The 19,892-nt window shown below is 41.1% G+C and overlaps 1 protein-coding gene across 3 annotated transcripts in view; it reads left to right on the top strand.

Moving 5' to 3' along the window:
* Positions 1 to 19,892, top strand: part of Sfmbt2 (Scm like with four mbt domains 2) — a 229,799-nt gene that overhangs the window by 92,367 nt on the left and 117,540 nt on the right. For all 3 annotated transcript variants that reach the window (XM_017796107.2, XM_029559693.1, XM_029559692.1), the window contains exons 5-6: positions 16,894 to 16,982; positions 18,847 to 19,093. In XM_017796107.2, coding sequence (XP_017651596.1) covers positions 16,894 to 16,982; positions 18,847 to 19,093 — 336 coding nt within the window. The remainder of the gene's footprint in view (positions 1 to 16,893; positions 16,983 to 18,846; positions 19,094 to 19,892) is intronic.

The raw sequence follows: 19,892 nt of genomic DNA on the forward strand, positions 1-19,892 counted from the left end.
CTTCCTTCCTTCCTTCCTTCCTTCCTTCCTTCCAATTGGGTCTGTTCCTTTCTGCCCTCTGTTGCCTTTTCAAATAGCCATGTCAGGAAAGGCTGTGACAATCATCTCACACTGAGATTGTGATCCAAATCTGAGAGATCTCATATTCTTATGAAATCCTACAGGTGGTGCTTGCTCATCCTTGGGAGGATCTTGGGTTTTGTTTGCGTGGTTGCCTGGTCCTTCATCACTGTCCTTCATCACCAATCATGAAATGCCTTGTGACTTTTTCTGTAAATGATAAAGAGCACAACGCATTTTGCTACCAGGATGATGATCACAGTGCCTCCCATTTAAGACTTACCCCTTTCTTTTTCTGTTGCAGATAAATAGTAGTTTGGAAAGGTAGACTAAAACTTAACAGTCAGTGATTGTACATTAGGTTTTCATTAAAGGTTTATGCATGCATGCATATTTCAAACTAATAGTTCAAATAGTGCTCAGATCAATTTCCCATTATTTTCATGTGTGTGTGTGTATATATGCATGTGCATGTATTTGTGCTTAGGTATGGTGGCCTGAAGTCAGCACTAAGTGTTGTTCTCAGTGACTGCTCCTTAATTTTTATGACACTGAACCTGGAATTATGGCAGTGCTGACTGACCAGTGAGCTCCAGTGATCTGCCTGTCTCAACCCCTGCCAGGGCTGCAGTTGCAGATGCATGCTGCCATACCTGGCTATTTGTGTGCGTGCTGGGGATTTGAACTCAGGTGTCGCTGCATGCACAGTGGGTGCTTTACTGACAGAGCCATCTCTCCAGCCCCAGTTTTTCATTTTTCTTATGAAAAAAGTAATAAAAATGAACATAGTAGATAAACACTGTAAAAATGAAACATTTCTTCCCCCTTTCCCTTCACACTCACTTTTCAGAAACAGCTGCTGAGAAGATTCACATTTGGGCACAATTATCCAATTCTATAATGATGTTCTTTCTCATAAAGACATTTTACGTTAGAAATTGATATGAGGAGGGAAGGATCTTGTTGTGCTCCTGGTTCTGGAATTTGTACGATACCGTCAAACAGTAGAAAGAACTGGATCGGTCTTGTGTCTCTGCGTTGCTTAATTTATTTAGTTAACAGTGGATATTAACGCTCCTTCTGTGTTGTTACCGTGTGCCATCTGCAGGGTGAGCTCACTGTATTTTAAAATTCCCTTTCTTTGTGACTCAGCAGATGTATGGGTTGTACCGGACTTGGCCCAGGGCGGTGGAGAGCAGCTGCTCTGAGGACAGTCCTTTCAGGACAACTAGCCTATTTGGAATCAGAATTCAGTATATTATGTAGTTTTATTCTTCAGAGATGGGTGGAAACTTCATGATCACTTGTTCCAACACCCAATGTAGCCAAACATGGGCGCATCCTCCAATTTCAGTAACTGTCTGCCCAGTTTTCTCTTGCTCGTGAAAATAGTTTATATAGTGTGTTTACCTGGCATGTGATTAAAATTTCAATTTCTGGGCTTTGTGATTAACTAGAGGGAAAAATAACTCCAGTTTTATAACTTTCTGTTCTGGGAGGGTCGGTAATGGCATTTTCATACACCAACACTTTTATGAAGACTGCCACCAGCTACAAAGGAAACCATCAAACCAAAGAGAGGTGACCCAGAGCAGTTCAAGTGACCCAGAGCACTTCAAGTCCAGTAATTTGATAATTATTGGTGGGCACCTATGTAAGAATGTATAACTAAAGCCCCAGAAGTGATTAAACAGGAGGCTATTTCTAGAATGTGAGGTCTAGATTTTGGATTTTCAATTCAACTTTCCTTTGCTAGCCGACCTCACATTAGTCTCAGACACCTCTGTGCTGCTCCGCGGCCTTTATTTATGTCTGGTAGATGATGAGGTCTTTATTTATGTCCTTAGTTATATGTAGTAGATGATGGTCTGAGGTCCTCTAGGAGTAGGTGGACCATTGGAATAGCTGTGACACCAGCCTTCCAGAACCCCATTTATGTTGTTACTGTATACCCTGAAGGAAACTGTGCAATGTGCTTATGCCTTAAGGACAGTCTGATTTTTGTAAGTAACTTTTTAACATCCTAGGCCAGGGACAGGACAAGATTTTAGCTATTAATTTCTGCAGTGAAGGGGAATAATTTGAATGAGTTATAAGTGATCTTTCTAAGTACCAGCATTCTAGGCTTTTTCTTCAACTGTCCTCTCACTGCAACACTGAAATAAATCCCTGTTTTCAAAAAAGAGGCATTAAAATGTGCTGTGACAAGTGTGGTTACGTAGATAGATTTAGCTCATGTATTTTATCTGCATGATCTGATTGTAATTTATATATCTTCAGCCTAGATAAAGCAATGCCATTTCTTATTACCAAATTCTTCTTTTTGTCAACATGATGTGAGCAGGGTATTGACTTTAACTGAAGGGTGGTGATTAATGACAGCAGCTTCCAGGGAGATCATTTATTGCTCTGTGTAGTTGAGTGACTGCTGGTAGAGCTACGAGTCAGTCAAGATAAACCCAAGTGGATTAGTTGCTCTTGGATGACAATAGATGATGCGATGGATTTATTAGCCATGTTCTCATTTAAGGATCTCTTTGTATTCTTAGCCAGGCAGATTGCAGATAGGAAAATAACGAGTTTCCATCAATGGAGGAATCTGTTAGTTTGCAAAGTAGATCTCAACAGAATGTCACGAGAGAAGATGAATCATGAGGAAATAGGCACTACTACTGTTCAGCTCCTGATTAATTCTGTTGAGTTCCAAGATGGCAATTGTGTTCATAGTAATTTGTGCATTTGATAGACTGGGAGGAAGAGATTCATCCTGTGTGCAATTATACAGGTTGCGTAATGAGAATTTTTCTATTTGTACTTAAGTACTGTTCCCCTACCCATAGGAAAAAGGTGACCTTTTTCACAAAACTCCTTTATTGATCTAGCTTTTAATTGTTTTTCCTTAGAACTAGTATGTATTTATGAAGTATGTAGCCACTTGCTCTTAACTAAGGTTACTTAGTAAAAGAGAATTCTAGGGGCCTGGTATATGGCTTGGTGGGCAAAGCCCTTACCACACAAGCCTGACAATCTGAGTTCAATCCCTGGAACCCACATACAGGTTGAAGGAGAGAATCGACTCCACAAAGATGTCTTTTGACCTCTGTGCATGGATTGTGACACCAATAAACCCACACACAGCATACAATAGCCTAACAGGTAAAAATGGAGAAAAAAATGAAGATTCTAGAAAAGATCCATTCAGGGAAGAAAAAAGTTATGACAGACCTTCCCAAAGTCACATGCCTGTGATCCCTAAGTTCTGTCCTTCCATCCGTCTTTCACGACTTTTCTTCATTGTTGAAGATTGAGAATGGACTCGCTACCTTATTTAAATGCCTCACCTATCAAATAATATTTAGTTAATGGCCTTCATCGCTTTCTCATTCTTTCACTGCTTGGGGTCTAGGATAATGTTCTCTTGAGTCAGAGATGAATGTGTGCCTTGGAGTGAAGTGCTCTAACGATGGGCATAGGATGCGCAAATGTCATCTTGTGGTGGTACTGAGCTCCTGACAGTTCACCAGCCTTTGTGTCTTGTTTCACTGGTATGTATTCTCTAGCCTTGGATGTATACTAGTTAGAGAATTTTGTGTGTGGTGTATGTACCTGCATGTACATGCGTGTGTCAGGGTGTAAGGATGAACGAGTGTATCTGTGTGTGAAGGCCAGAGGTCCATGTCAGGTGTCTTGACCAATTGCTCTCCACCTTAGTCTTTGAGACAGGGTTTCACTCTGAACCTGGAGCTCACCTGTTTGGCTAGGCTGTCAAGTCCCAGGGTTCCTCCTATCTCTGCCTTCTCAATTCTGGGATCGCAGGTATGAACCACAATTAAAAATTGCTTTTTAATGTGAGTGCTAGGAGTCTGACACAGGTCTTCACACTTGTGCATCAACCCTTTAACAACTGAGTCATCGCTTCAGCCCTGGAGAGGCATGTGCTGGATAGCTTTAGTGTCAACTTGACACACATGGGTTGAGGGAGCCTCAATTGGGGAATTTCCTCTATTGGACTGGCCTGTGGCCATGTCTGAGGGGCATCTTCTTGATGAGTGGTGTGGGAGGACCCAGCCCACTGTGGGTGGTGCCACCCCTGGGCAGGTGGGCCTGTGTTGCATAAGAAGGCCGAGCAGGAGCCAGGGGAGAAAGCTAGTAAGCAGTATTCCTCCATGGCCTGTGCTCCAGCTCCTGCCTCCAGGTTCCTGCCCCAAGTTCCCACCTTGGGCTTCCTGATGAACTGTGACCTGGGAGATGTAAGCTGAATAAACCTTTTCCTCCCCAAGTTGGTAGTGCTTAGAGTGTTTTGTCACAGCCACGAAGAAACAAGGCATTTCTAAGGCTTGAGTTAACTTGTGGTATTTGGTTGAAGACCAGTCAGATGACTGAGTTAATATATAGATTCAAAGTTGTTTACCATAAGGTGCTCTGTCTACACCGTGCAACTGGGAAAGATTTTTCCATCTTGTTACTTTTGAAAGTGTCTGGAGACAAGTTTTTCTGTCATTACTGAATAACAGAAGTATTCCTGGCATTAGTGGATAGAGTTCCAGGATACTGTTAAACACCAACATGCAGAACAGCTTTTCTCCCACAACAACGAATTATCTGACCCCAGATGTCAGTAGTGCTTACCTTGAGAAGCTGATCTCAACTGTAACCATCTCTGGGCTTAGTGAGTTGCAGAGAGCTTATGAGTCTTGGGTAAGTGAACGCTGTATTGTTTGTAGAATAAATGTCTAAGTAGGGACTTGTGTTCTATCAGGCTACAATTCCCCAGTTTTTGTCTCTACTTTTTAAATCTCAGATTGCCCCTTCCTCCCTTGGCTGAAGGAATCACATTGCAAAATGAGTAGGAAATTTATTCCTCTCGATTGGTCTGGCATGAACTGTTTGCTCCACATAAGTTGATGAATTACTGCTTCCAAAGCTGATAGAATAGTTTGTTTTGTTAAACGACTATAAATCCGATGTTGCATGGTCTTGGTGCTAACAGGAAGAAAACCGTAAGTTAGTATCTGTTACGTTTCATTGCTTTAAAATAATTGTTAGTAGTAAAACCTCATTTTTACAAACATAATTATATCTCATGTAATTGATAGAAGAAACATCAGAGAATATGTCCAGGCTCTGATTACAGCTGGCTTTTTCTAGAACTGCCACATGCAGTGATCCAGGTGAATTCTGTGAATGTAATAAAGGACGCAGAAATAGTCAACACTCAGAACGAATTAGGAACAGCACCAGAGCAGCATATTATTTTATATAGTCTAGTGCTTTTGCAAAAGTTTCATTGGAATATTTTGTAATACGCTATTGCAGCATTTTTGTTTGTTTTAGGGGTCACAAAGGGCAAAACTTTAGGGATTTACTTGTTTGAAGTTTCCTGTTTACTTATTGAGAAGAGATATAGAGCTAGAGCTCAGGGCTGGGGATGTAGCCCAGTCAGTGAAGTGCTGGTCTGATGTGCACAAAGCCCTGGATTCTAACCCAAGCCCACTCAAGGAGTGTTGGTGGAAGAATCAGAAGTTCAAGGATATCCTTGGCTCCACACAGGGCTCAAGGCTCTATATGTTTATTATGCACCCACATATACTTCCTGTCACTCTTGCAAGCTGTATTAGTTACTTTTCTCATTGTTATGACCAAACATCTAGCAAAGCAACGTGTGAGGAAGGGTTGATTTTGGCTCACGGTTTGAGGAGGTACAGTCCAACATGGCGGGGTGGGGAGCATGGAGGTTAAGGACAGTTTGCAGCTGTGGTTACAGGAGGCTGACCTTGTTTGCTCACATGTGGGTGCATCTGAAAGCAGATAAGGGAGCTAATGCTGGTACTCGGCTTGCTTTTTCCTTTTTCCTCCTCTTTAGTACGTCCAAGCCACCAGCCTATGGGAAGTGCCACCTAAATAGTCCTCAGGAAATTGGAGTTTCCCCAGGAATCTTATACACAGAGAAGGAAAAGCCTGATGCCTGGTGCTATCCAAGAGGGAAACTTGTCTCCCAGAAAAAGAAGAGATTGCACAGTATACACACACACACACACACACACACACACACACACACACACAGAGAGAGAGAGAGAGAGAGAGAGAGAGAGAGAGAGAGAGAGAGACCTTGTATTCAATTTTATGGACTCCTGAACTCCACAAAGCCTGTCACTGATGGCAGGTTAATAACATTTACTTTAAACTTGGATATAATAACCAGTCAAACAGTTTTTAGAAATGGGTCTGTCTGGGATTAGAGAATTGACCTAGCACTTAGATTTTTGGTTTAAAAAGAGTCCTACAAGTTCAAACATAAGAGCTCAAGAGATGGAGAATTTGAGGTGGGGTTAGAGTCGTATGTACAGGATGAATCTTAATTCCCAAGTGTTTTCTTTGGAGGGTGGTATGGACATGAGAGAGTGCATCATGGTTTGGATTACTGACTGAACAAAGGCTGAATAAGCAATCATGGTGCTTTGTTTGGAGGAGAGCATCTTAAAGACACTATTACAGTATCAGTGAGATAATCAGTCTCTCCAGATTGTTCAGAATCCTAGTTATTTTCTGAAAGAAAAAAGATCTATCCATCACTGGTTAAAAGAAAATGCAAAGTTCATTGTGAGTAAAGGGCTCTGGCCGCTGGATTGAGTGATAAACAGAAAACAGAAGCACAGCTAACTCAAGACCACACCTGCAAACCTCAGTCAGAGTGGAGCTTGCCTTCGGGCTGAATTGAGAGCCATCTTGGTAAGGGTAGACATATAGGTATAGGGTGAATATTGGTGTGTGTGTGTGTGTGTGTGTGTGTGTGTGTGTGTGTAGGGGGTGTTCAGAAATGTTGTGTAAACATAATTCACAAATACACAAGGTGAATTTTTTAAAATTTATTGTTGTTTTATTTTTTCGTTTGTTACTTTTTTTTTGTTGTTTTTTGAGGTAGGGTCTCATGTACCACAGGCTGGCCCCAAACTCATTATGTAGCCAAGGGTGACCTTGAACTCCTCATCCTCTTGTCTCCACCTCTCAAGTGCTAGGATTACTGGTGTGCACCAGTACTGCTGTGGTGCTGGGGATCAAATCCAGGGCTTTGTGCATGCAGTCATGAAGGCATCATTCTATTAAGTGAGCAACATCCTCAGCTCTTCAAACTGACCTCTTGACCAAGGTCATAGTCTTGGATGTGTTGACTGTGCTTGTAGTCCTCAAGCAAATGAACACACTTATAACTAGCTCACTATTGAACTCCATCGCTCGTTCTCATTTGAAGCGATGGTATGTTCTTTGGTAATTATTTGGCTTTAGTTTTGCAATTAAAAAATGTAACGGCTTAGTTACCATCTCTTTGATTGGTTTTTAAAATCGGCTTGTTTCCCTATTGCAGCTTAGTAACACGTCCCCTCCTCTTCCTCCCCTCCCCATCTCCTGGCCATCTGCCTTCTTCTTGTTCCCTCCCCCCCTCCCTCCCTCCCTCCCTTCTTTTTTCCTTCTTTTACTTTCTTTGTTTTCCTTCCTTCCATCCTCTCTTCCCTCCCCTCCCTCCCTCCCTCCCTCTCTCCCTTCCTCCTTCCCTCCTTCCCTCCCTTCCTCACTGAGCACAAAGCCCCTAGTTCTGCCGGTGATCACATTCAGGACTCCTATAGCTCTACCAGGTTAATACTGTTACCAATGTGATTTTATAGCTGGATGGCTTTTCTAATGTCACTCAGCTGGTATGGGATGGAACATCCATTCCAACTCAGGTGGTGGTATCAGGCACCTGCCATTTCCTGTGTCAGATGGCTTTCTCCATGGGCACAAGCTGGCCTTAAGCTTCTTTGTAGGTGTCCTTGAAGGTACCGATGGCAGGACTTGGTGCGTTTGTTCCTTTCTTTTTTGTCCACTGAATTTTTAGAGATAAGATGGTGATAATCAGAGTTGTCCAGAGAAATAGAACCAATAAGACGTACGTATACCCCTCCCCCCCCACAAGATTATGGAGCTTGGCAGATAATAAATCCAATGACAGTTTGAGACTCAGGTCTGTCTTCTGGGGAACCTGGAAGAGCCCATGCTGCAGATGAAGTCCCAAGGCCTTCTAGGAAATTGTCTTTTGCCGGGGAAAGTCAGTATCTCTCTTTTCTCTATCATCTATCAGCCATCTACTTATGTATCTATGCATGTGTGTAGGTGGTGTATACTTGCGTGTACATGTTTGTGTGCAGGTGTATTGATGTGTTTGTGCATGTGCGGAGGCCAGAGGTTGACAGAGTATTTTCCTTTGTCACTTTCCACTTTATTTTCTGCAGCTTGGTCTGTCACTGAACCTAGAGCTCACTAACTGGCTAAACTGGCTCTCTAGTGAGATTCTAACATCAACTGTGTCCACCACCCCTTTGTGTCTAGTGCCGGGATTAGAGATGCTTGCTGCTATATAACCTGGGTGCTGGAGGTGCTCGTGCTCAACTTCGATCCTTTTGCTTGCACAGCAGTAACTTTCCAGCGCTAGTTAATTTTGATTTATTCAGGCCTTCTGAATGAGTAGATGAAGCTCACTCACAAAACAGCCAGAATCATATTTGACCATACGTCTGGACCCTGTGACACCATCAAGTGGACATGTAAAATTAACTGTCACAAACAGTAACTTGACAACTGTTAAGAAGAGACTGGTTCATTCCATCAGAGAAATACAAAGTCCACATTTTGTGCAAGCCTGCCTCTTTATTTTCAAGACATATATCAGTGCTGGAGAGATGACTCCGTGAGTGGTTAAGAGCACTGGCTGCTCTTACAGAGGACCCTGGTTCGATTCCCAGCACCCACATGGCAGATAACAATCATCTATGACTCCAATTCCAAGGGATTTGACACCCTCTTCTGACCTCTGAGGGCTTTGTATGACACGGGTGCACTTACAGACATGCAAGCAATACACTCATACACCTAAAATAACAATAATAAATAAAATATTTTAAAAAGACATGTATCTAAGGAGAACGCTGGAAAAGATTTGAATGGAGGTCTTTTTGCCCTAGCAAAGGAAGTGACTTTGTAGAAAGAAGTAAGCCAACTATGAAAAAGAAAGAGACCGAGGAGAATAATATTTTTTAACTAGCAGGTGTCTTTTCTATTGAACCTAGAGCCCTGGACTTATGTGATAAGTCAATTCAGGCTTGACATTCTCTCTGCCCAGGGAATTAATAACAGGAAACTCTTCCTAGTATAAGGGGGAAAAGAGCTGACTCTTCTGAGGGGTATTCTGTAAAAGCAGGACAATGTTTAAAGCAGTGACAGGAATGTCTGTAAAAGTGAGATAGTGACAGCTAGAGAAGGACTGCAGAAAATGTGCAAGAATGAGAGAAATTCTGTATTTATTAGAGGAAATGATGTCTAACCACTTAACGGTGATAAGGAGCTAAATTTCTTCTAATTGTTTTAGAGGCTGTTTGTCTTGTAGATATGCTGCAGAGGGACATGGGTTATACTTTCAGGATGCTATAAACAGTTTGTCTTTATGCTTTATTGTAAATTGTTAGTGCTAAGAGCTTGGTTGGCACGTCAGCAGAGAATGCCCTTGGTCCCTTGGGCACAGGTGCTGTTGAGTACAACCTGTGCTGCTTTTATCTCTTGCTGTTTCTGTTGTTTGAAGTGAAGAGTCATTGCTTCCTAATAGAATAATATGGTAATCACTTTTCACACAAGAGAAGAATGTCTGTCTCTAGTTTACAGATTAAACAAGTACTAAATTAGTTACTAGAACAATCTCTGTTTTCTGGTTTTCTATATTATGTGGGCCAAAATTAAAATTATAAATGATAATCTTCTCCATGTAAATTACAAAGCAAAAAGAAATAACAGAGTACTCATAAAAGCTTGTCCTGTGGTTTTGAGTTGAGTTGTATTGACAAAAGGTCTGGTGATGCTTACTGCTTATGGTGGTAGCACAGGCCCTTAATTTGAATTCCTTGAGGTTTTATCAGAAGATTAATTGAAAAGATACACATTGTAAAGCCATCTAACATGACAGTCCTTCCTGCAACTAAACTCTAATAAATGTAATGAATACCCATGATATGCTGGCTGTTCTAAGGCTTAGGTAGGTAACTGTGAACACAGGGGCTGTGAATGTCAATAGCTGCTTGCAGTTGACAGGCTGGAGACTGGACAGATGAATGCAAACTCATGACTATGAACTGTGACTATCAAATCTGTGAAGGGTAAGAGCTGGGAACTGTGGGCGGGGGTGCCATGTGTCATAGATCGGGGTGGACCATTAAGGAAGGGCTGGATGAGGTGCTGAGAGGTGGCTGGGGAGTTATGCATTGCTTTTATGCAAATGGAGGAGGGTGTGCCTAGTGAGCCCTGCTGGAGCTCAATTTAGATTGAGGTTTTCAAAAAATTTTTATTTATTTATTATTTTTATTTTATGTGTATGCCTGTATTGCCTGCATGTAGTGTATGTAGGTAAGTGCACATGCAATGCCCGTGGAAGTCAGAAGAAGCTGTCGGATCCCCTGGGACTGGAGTTATGGACAGTTGTTTGCCATGTGGGTTCTTAGATTCGAACCTGGGTCTTCTGCAAGAACAACCTTGTGTTCTTAACCCCTGAGCCATCTCCGATTCCAGCCCCAGATTGAGAAGGCTTTAAACATCCAGATAGGCAGAAAAGAAGAATGGAAAGCAACCAAGTCACAGAGGACACTAAGCTTTGCTAGACAAGGCTGTATCACTGAGCTATACATACAGGCCTTGAGAAAGGATCTTACTTGTTCCAGCTGGTCTTGATCTCACCCTGTAAACCAGGTAGGACTTGAACTTTTGATCTTCCTGCCTCAGTCTCCAGAGTAGCTGGGGATACATGCCTCTGTTACGAGGCCCAACTAAGAATATTTTTATTTATAAATTTTACCACCCACAGTATATAATACTGTTGTCTGTTTTGCACGTAGTGGAGTTTCAATTCTGTTGAATCATTTTATGGGCTGTCCTCTATTTGTAGGAACAACTTAACTTGAGCCCAGCATGAGAAATTAATGCAGATTCTCCTTCAGAAGTTATAATGGGACAAATCTCAGTTGTCTTCATCTTATAATACTTCCACTTAAAATTCAGCATCTGTGCCGTCTCTTTTTAAAAATATTTTATTTATTATTTTTTATGTGTATGAGTGTTATGCCTGCCTGTAGGTTAGTGCACCCGTGTTGTGCAATGCCCCCGGAGAACAGAAGAGGCTGTCGGATCCCCTGGGACTGGAGTTACGGACAGTTGTTAGCTTCCATGTGGGTGCTGGGATTCGAACCTGGGTCTTCTGCAAGAACAGTCAGTGTTCTTAACCACAGAGCCATCTCTCCAGCCCCGTCTTCTCTTTCCTTTAGCTAAGTCAGTGCTTAAAAATCTTTTTCTGACATATCAGAAGCTGATACTTAATTACTTATTGTAAAGGTCCAGTTCTTTTTGTGATCAAGGAGTTTCAGTGACTTGACCCCTGTTGTTTATCTCTTTCCTCTCCAAAGACCCCCTTACAATAATGATAAAGGGATTTAAAGAATTCATAGACTGACAACACAAATATTGAAATGGAAAGCTGATGGAAGCTAGGTGATTCAAATTATTACAAGGACTGCTGCAGCCCACTCACATTTGGGGGCAACAGTTGAGGGGCAACTTGGAATCTCTGGAGGCTTGTGGCTTTGGATGCCAGTGCATGGGGCTCCCATGGGGACTGACACCCTCAGGGTTTAATGAGATGCCTGTAGTTATCATATTTTCAGACATATTTTTGCCACATTGACAAAAACAAAGACTAGCGATTAGGTGTTTATCCTTCAGGCTAATATCTAAAGACACTCTTGGAATTGTCTGGGGACCCCTGAGGCTAGTAGTAAACTTCACAGATGACACCTGATGCCCACCCTGAGTTACTACAGGCCTCTGCTCCAGAACCCAGGCCTGTCCTTTGGGTTTTCTGTTGTCTCAAATTCAGAACAAGAATTGCGGATGTCCCAGGAAAACCTTTACTACTGTAGACAAAGATGGAGAGGAAAACTAGGCCTCAGAATGAGAGAGGACTCAGGGAGCAGGAGAGGGAAAACCTCAGATTGCCTTGATGAGAGGTTTTAAAAATGGCACATACACAGAAAGAATTCCAGGCACCAAAGAAAAACTATCGCAAACTGAAATTACAGCTCACAAGGTACCTTCCAAGAAGAGTCTGGGAAAAGTGAGCTGAGAAAATTGCTCAGAGAAAACAACACAACAGAAGATCCAAACCTTTCCTGTGCTGCCTAGGGGCATTGTAATGAAAATGACCTTTCTTCCTCCTCCAGTGAGCAGAAAGGCAGGGTATTGTCTATTCCACAGCCTACTTGGGAAGGAGTTGAGGAGGATGTGCCTCCATTGGGGGGTCCATGTGACACATAACTCCAACTCTCATTGTCCCCATTTGCGTAAATGGACAGCTGTGCCCATACACTAGTGTTTGTAGAAGAAAATGCCCTTGAAAGACAACACATCGTTGAACTCAGCATTGACATTCGCTTGATGTAGAGGTGTTTCTCCCAGTTCTGAAAAATGTTGGTAATCTCCTGCCTGATACTCTTTTTTATAGCTTTCCAATCCTAAGGAAGCTATTGCAGGATTTGGGATCATCTCTCAACATCTTCACAAAGTGTTTTTTCCCTGTCTGAGCTTCATGGTCATGATGAGGGCTCCTTCCCAAATGACACATTTGGGAAATATTTAACTTGGAGTTTTAAAAAGAGTCTTGTGTTTTCATACTATAGTTGAACAGAACTTTCAAAAATATTCTGGAGAAAGGTTTTAAAAAGATCTTCATTGAGGCAGGGGAGATGGTTCAGTCCATATAGTACTTGTGACATGGGAATGAAGACATAAATTCTAATTCCCAAAAGGCCACATGTGGTGGCAAGTGTTTGTAATCCCAGAGACAGAAACAGCCAGCCTCACCTAATTGGTGAATTCTAGACCAGTGAGAGACACTGTCTCAATAAATGGCCACTGAGGAGACACTCGAGGCTCACCACTGGCCACAACACACTCATGCAGATGTGGACCTGAACACACACAAACACACACATGTACACTCACTAAATAGAAAGAAAAAATTAAAATATGAAAGCTCTGGAGTGCATACTTCTCTAGGACTTTCTGTGCATTGAAACATGGGGTAATGATTGACAAGTTCTGGGTAAAATTTCCTCCCTCTGAAATTACAGAACCTTCCATTTCTCTCCTGCCCTTAGAGAACACTTGTGTGCTGTAGATGGGTGCAGAGCAGGTGGTAGACTTTCTGAGGTAGATTTAACGTGTGGAATGGTCAGTGCTTCCGTTGGAAAGAAACATTATGGGCAGAGATTTGATTGACATTCATATGAGCCTGTTCTTACATCCACACTCTCTTGATTCCGAGTCTTGAAGGGAGATGAGATGTGTTATTTTGTAAGCATTTAAGGCATTAACCATTCTAGTTAGAAGCTTAGGTAGACACAGGAGGCAATGCCAGTCAGCTTCCATTGCAAGGAACGCTAAGAAATTCCCAGGCAACTTGAGCTGTAATGAAATATATCCAAATTGGAAATTTTGTTAAAAAGTTTCCAATAGAGTAGGCATTATAAACCTTTTGTACTTAGTTTTGTTTTCTGGCAGTGCCTATCTATCTGTCTGTCTGTCTATCTAGCTATCATCTATCTATCATCTATCTATCATCTATCTATCTATCTAATCTATCATCATCTATCCATCTATCATCTATCCATCTATCATCTATCTATCTATCTATCTATCTATCTATCTATCTATCTATCTATCTATCTATCTATCTATCTTCTATCATATATCATCTATCTACTTATTTTCTGTGTGGGTATATTCACATGTGTGCAGGTGCACATATGTGTACATGTCTGTGGCAGCCAGAAAACAACCTCTGGGGTTTTTCCTCAAGATTTATGACCATCTACAGCAATGTTTATTATGATAGGTTTGTCATATGTTTGAAAATTTAGAGTTTGGAGAAGTAGATGTTGACAGAAATGTTGCTCTTTTAAAATGTCCATGATTTCTGAGAATTGTTTCATCTCTATTTTTAACTGAAAACATTTGGCATATTTTCACAACCTTACCGATACAAATTTTAGTTGGGAGCAATTTATCTAGACATTCCTGGGTACCTAATAGATCACTTGTGAGTGTTGTACAGAAATGTGGTAAGGGAAAATAAGAAGACTTCTGGAGTCCAGGGCTGGAGATATGTAAATGTCAGCGCCAACTCCACGGCCCCCTTGCTAGCCTGTTTGATTGTTTAAATTTCTGCTTCTTCATAGTGTGTTTGAATACTTTAAAATTTTTAACTTAAAATCTGGCTTGGATTGTGTGCTTCTTAGAAACAACCTTTGAGGGGAAAAGGGATCCCCTCATGGTGGGTGTAGACATAAATTCTGTGAAGCACAGAGCCCTCTGGATCCCCTCATGGTGGGTGTAGACATAAATTCTTTGAAGCACGGAGCCCTCTGGATCCCCTCATGGTGGGTGTTGACATAAATTCTGTGAAGCACGGAGCCCTCTGGATCCCCTCATGGTGGGTGTTGACATAAATTCTGTGAAGCACGGAGCCCTCTGGATCCCCTCATGGTGGGTGTAGACATAAATTCTGTGAAGCACGGAGCCCTCTGGATCCCCTCGTGGTGGGTGTAGACATAAATTCTGTGAAGCACGGAGCCCTCTGGATCCCCTCGTGGTGGGTGTAGACATAAATTCTGTGAAGCACAGAGCCCTTTGTTACTTTCCTGGTGTTGTTGTAATGTGCTATAAAATGCATATTTCTTGGGTATGGTTGTATATTTTGTCTAAACTTGAAATTTTTGGATAAACAGTTGTGTCCATGCCATCTCCAACATGCCTAAAATTTTGGTCGTCATTCTATCTATTTGTAAAATCTTTGCAGAGTCAATAGATTATAGTGGAAAGATACCCTGAAAAACTGGCATCTAAATACTTGGAAGTCTGAGGCTGGGTTTGCCCCTATTTAAAAAAAAATTATTTATTATTTTTATTTTATGTGTATGGATGTATTGCCTGCATGTAGGTAAGTGCACCCGTGTGGTGCAATGCCCGCAGAGGACAGAAGAGGCTGTCGGATCCCCTGGAACTGGCATTAGGGACAGTTGTTAGCAGCCCTGTGGGTGTTGGGATTCAAACCTGGGTCTTCTGCAAGAACAGTCATTGTTCTTAACCGCTGAGCCATCTCTCCAGCCCCTTTCCCCTAGTTAAAACAATATTCTTTATTATTTTTATTTCATGCATATGAGTGTTTCGCCTGTATGTACATAAGTGCACCTGTGTGGTGCGATGCACACGAAGGTCAGAAGAGGGCGTCAGATCCCCTGGAACTGGAGTTACAGATGGTTGTTAGCTGCCATGTGGGTGCTGGGAACCGAACCTATGCCCTCTGCAAGAGCAGCCAGTGCTCCCAACCACTGAGCCATCTCTCCAGCTCTGCCCCTATTTTTTTTCTATGAATGTGGGGAAGGGTTAGTAGTCGAGATTAGCCTTGTGAAGAGCATCAAGACAATAAAGTGAATGGAAGGTCTTGTGTGTAAAACGCAAGCTGCATGCAAGTTTTAATTAATTTACCATGTTGTCTTTGCCTCTGGTCTCAGTTACTTTAGCCGTGCAGAGGACTAATTTTATAAAAAGTCTACTTGCCTGTGGTTGTAGCTTTGTGATGGAGCACATGCCTAGTACATGCCAGGCTCTGGATTTAGTCCCTCAGAACTGTGAGTGAGTGGGGGAAAATTCTTTAAAATCCTATACCATTGAAAAATGATTATTGTAATTGCTACTGATGGAAGAGAGCACATGAACACAGTTTTTTTTTTGTCTTTTTGAGAGAGGGTCTCCCTGTAGCCTCAGCTGACCTGCAACTCCCTATGTAGACCAGGCTGGTCTCAATCCCACAGAGATCCACCTATCTCTGCTTCCTGAATGCTGGGATTAAAGCTATGTACCACCACACCCAGCATGAACAGAATTTTTACTCCATATATTAGTATATGTATTTCCACATGAGTATGCCTATGTAAAATAAGGAAAATGGTATTCTATATGGTATGTGTGGGGAAGACATAAAAGAAGGGAAAAGGAGCAGGGGCTAGGACATTACTGTGGAATATAAAACTGTACTTTCCACCCTTGTTTGCTGGAGCATCTTAGATGATGGTTTTCTTTGGAACTTGATTCTTCATGGGCACTGGGCAAATGTTGACTGAGATTTGTTTGTGGTGGAGAAAGCTGATGTTCTAGTGAGTCCCTTTCTGATGATAGTTCTATGAAGACTTTTTATAACTACAAAAAAATCAAGATTTACTTTATCTGTTATTTATGTGTATGTGTGTCTCTCTGTATGTGTGTCTATGTGTACAAGTGCCAACAGGTACTAGTAGAGATCATTGTATGACTGGATCTAGCATTTTGAGGAACCTCTGCACTGACTTCCACAGTGACTGCACTAGTTTGCACTCCACCAGCAGTGAATGTTTGTTCCCCTTTCCCCACATCCTGGCCAGCATTGCTGTCATTTTTTTTGATCTTCACCATTCTAACCGAGATACGATGGCATCTCAAAGAGGACCACAGATTCTTTAATCTCTTAGATGCCCAGGTGCATGGTAGAGGGGAAGTCTCTACTTGTTGACAGATTTGTGGCCCTAATTTCAGTACTCTTAAAAATGCTATTTCAATATTGAAGTTGAAGTAATACCAACATGCAGAGCACTGCACTGATTTCTTACTTGTTTGATACTTTCCGATGTGATAAAGTGTTTTGCTTTGTTTTCTTTTCCTTTGTCTTAACAGCAATCAAAGAGAAGTATACAGACTGGACAGAATTCCTTATACGTGATCTGACTGGTTCTAGGACGGCACCTGCCAACCTTCTGGAAGGTGTATGTATTCCTATTACTCATCTCTTATAGCTCTGAAGTGTCTGGTCCTGTGATTTCAGACCTAACGGCACCTTTGCATATATCCTTCTGCCCATACATGTGTACACATAAATGTTCACATTCACAAAGCCTAACTTCCTGTCTGTACTGAATTACGTGGATGATGGGTTTTAATGGCACTGGCTAATGTTTTCTTGTGCTATAATTAATAAATGGGAAGTTTGCTCTGTGTGGGTGCATTTTAGAATTACGTGTTAGGATGTCTCCCCATTATCCTTAAGCCTTTTTCTTATGTTAGTGAATGTAAATAAATCTTATAAGATAATTTTTGACTAAGCATGGCTATGTGCTTAAAGTAGGCTCATGGAGCACACTGATAAGTAGCACCATTAAATGTTCCATTTCGGATGTATAACTCCATGATTTCAACACACGTGTGTTAGCTAAAAATTGAATTTGTTTCTCCCCTTACAAACGAGGAGAAATGTCTGACTGTATTTAAATGTAGTTGTTAAATGTAGTTAAGGTTAAGGCGCTGAAGAAAAAATTGTTTTATCTGAAATCTTGATGGTTAATTTGAAACTGTTATAATGGTACATGAATAATTATATTATATAATTGACTGGGAAGACAAAGGTATTGTGTCATAAATAGTTATTAAATGACCAAATCTGTCTTAAAGGTACCCCAGAAAAGGGGAGCATTTAGTGAATGACTGGGAATAAGATATGGATTGTATATTGTTATTATTATTATTATTATTATTATTTTAACTTGATATATAGTTCACAAGTCTTTTGTGATGATTTTTGCCTGATGTATTTATCTTAATAGCTACTATGTTTATTGTTGGGTTAACAAATCAAAATGATGATTATACAGCCTTTCAAAGGGGCAAGTTGCTTTACTGTGTTAATCATTAAACATATTTGCCTGAGAAGCTGGCTAACAAACACTCTTCACATGTCAACATGTGTCTAGAAGATTACTTAGAAGTGGCAGTACTTGGATGTTTTCCAAACCAATTACCAGGTTAATCGGTAACTTAACTAATTAGAATCAAATATTTAAAAAGCCTTTGCTTATACTCTCAGCCCTGGGGAGGTTGAGGCAGGTGATCCCTGAGCCTCACTGGCTAGCCAACCTAGCTTAATCAAGAAGGGCCAGGCCAGTGAGGGGCTTTATTCCCCTCAGGAAGGGGGATGATGCCCAAGGAGCACCTGAGATTGTCATCTGGTCTTCATGTATGTATTTAGACATGTACGCATGTACCATGTACACACCCACCCACACACAAAGGAGCTTGCATATGCACATGAATATACACAAGTTGAATGTAAGTGAACATGAACATGTCATCTATACACAGCTGCAGTTCATTTATGTACACTGTGTACAGGAGGGTCTTGGCTTATAGACACCATGTCTTAGGATGTCATGGATTAAATTTATAGCCCTGTATTAGACACATCAGTCAATTTGAGAAATACTTTTGTTACCACATGTTTTCCAGCTCTAGGCAAATCTGAGTGTCATTCTACTTAGAAACATACTAATTTCTAACAAATGTAATTTTATAGGAGAGGATGATTTGTTTGATAAGAACCAAGTATAAACTGTTATTTTCTATTTACTTGTGATTTTGTTGTTAGAATGCCATTAGTATATGTGGATGTGTGTGAGGGAAGAAAGGGAGGGGGCGGGGTGATGGCTGTGCAGAGTATGGGGGTGGAGGGAAATGCCAGACTGTTTGGCAATAGCTTGGATGATGGTGTGAAAAAAATATTATCTTCTGCTGTCATCTGTTTCCATGAGAACCTTAAAATAAAGTTTAAAATAAGGAGTTTTGCTTCTGTTTAAACAGCCTCTGCGAGGGAAAGGCCCTATAGACCTCATTACAGTTGATTCCTTAATAGAACTTCAGGATTCTCAGAACCCTTTTCAGTACTGGATAGTTAGTGTGATTGAAAATGTTGGAGGAAGATTACGCCTTCGCTATGTGGGATTGGAGGACACTGAATCCTATGACCAGTGGTTGTTTTACTTGGATTACAGACTTCGACCAGTTGGTTGGTGTCAAGAGAATAAATACAGAATGGATCCACCTTCAGGTAAGGGCCAACACTCAGTGCTGCGAAGTACTTTAAAAAAAGATGTCATAGTTCTGTGACTGGATCTCTGGGGTGGCTTTGACATTGGAGTGTGCGAATTTTAAACATGTAAACATCAGAATCCTTTGTATAGAGAATAAAGTCTAAGATATTGATCAATAGTAACATTCCCAACATAGAAAGTGTGTTGGGGCCTTAGGTAAACTGATGTTTCCCTATGGAGTCACTGGCTCAGAAATGAAAGACATGATAGATCGGGACATGAGCATTCTCCACATCCTTTGGGATTTTGCTAATGTTGCAAGCATATTCCACAGTTACTATTTGCCCATTTGTCTGTTTGTGTGTTCATCCATCCATCTGTCTATCCACCTATACTCATTCATCTGTCCATCCACCTACTCTCCCACCTACCAACTATGCAACCACATATTATTTATGCATTTCTATCTATCTATCTATCTATCTATCTATCTATCTATCTATCTATCTATCTATCTCTATCTATCATCTATCATCATCTGTCTATCATCTGTCTATCATCTATCTATCTATCTATCATCTATCAATCAATCTATCTATCTATCTATCATCATCATCATCTACCATCTGTCTATCTATCTATCTATCTATCTATCTATATCTATCTATCTATCATCTATCTATTATCATCATCTACCATCTGTCTATCTCTATCTATCTATCTATCATCTATCTATCTATCTATCTATCTATCATCCATTTATGTATCATGTAGGCATCTGACATCGATCTAACTTTCTATTTATCACCTCTATGA

This window comes from Nannospalax galili, unplaced genomic scaffold (assembly GCF_000622305.1).
Source record: "Nannospalax galili isolate Female #2095 unplaced genomic scaffold, S.galili_v1.0 scaffold209, whole genome shotgun sequence".
Classification (NCBI taxonomy): Eukaryota; Metazoa; Chordata; class Mammalia; order Rodentia; family Spalacidae; genus Nannospalax; species Nannospalax galili.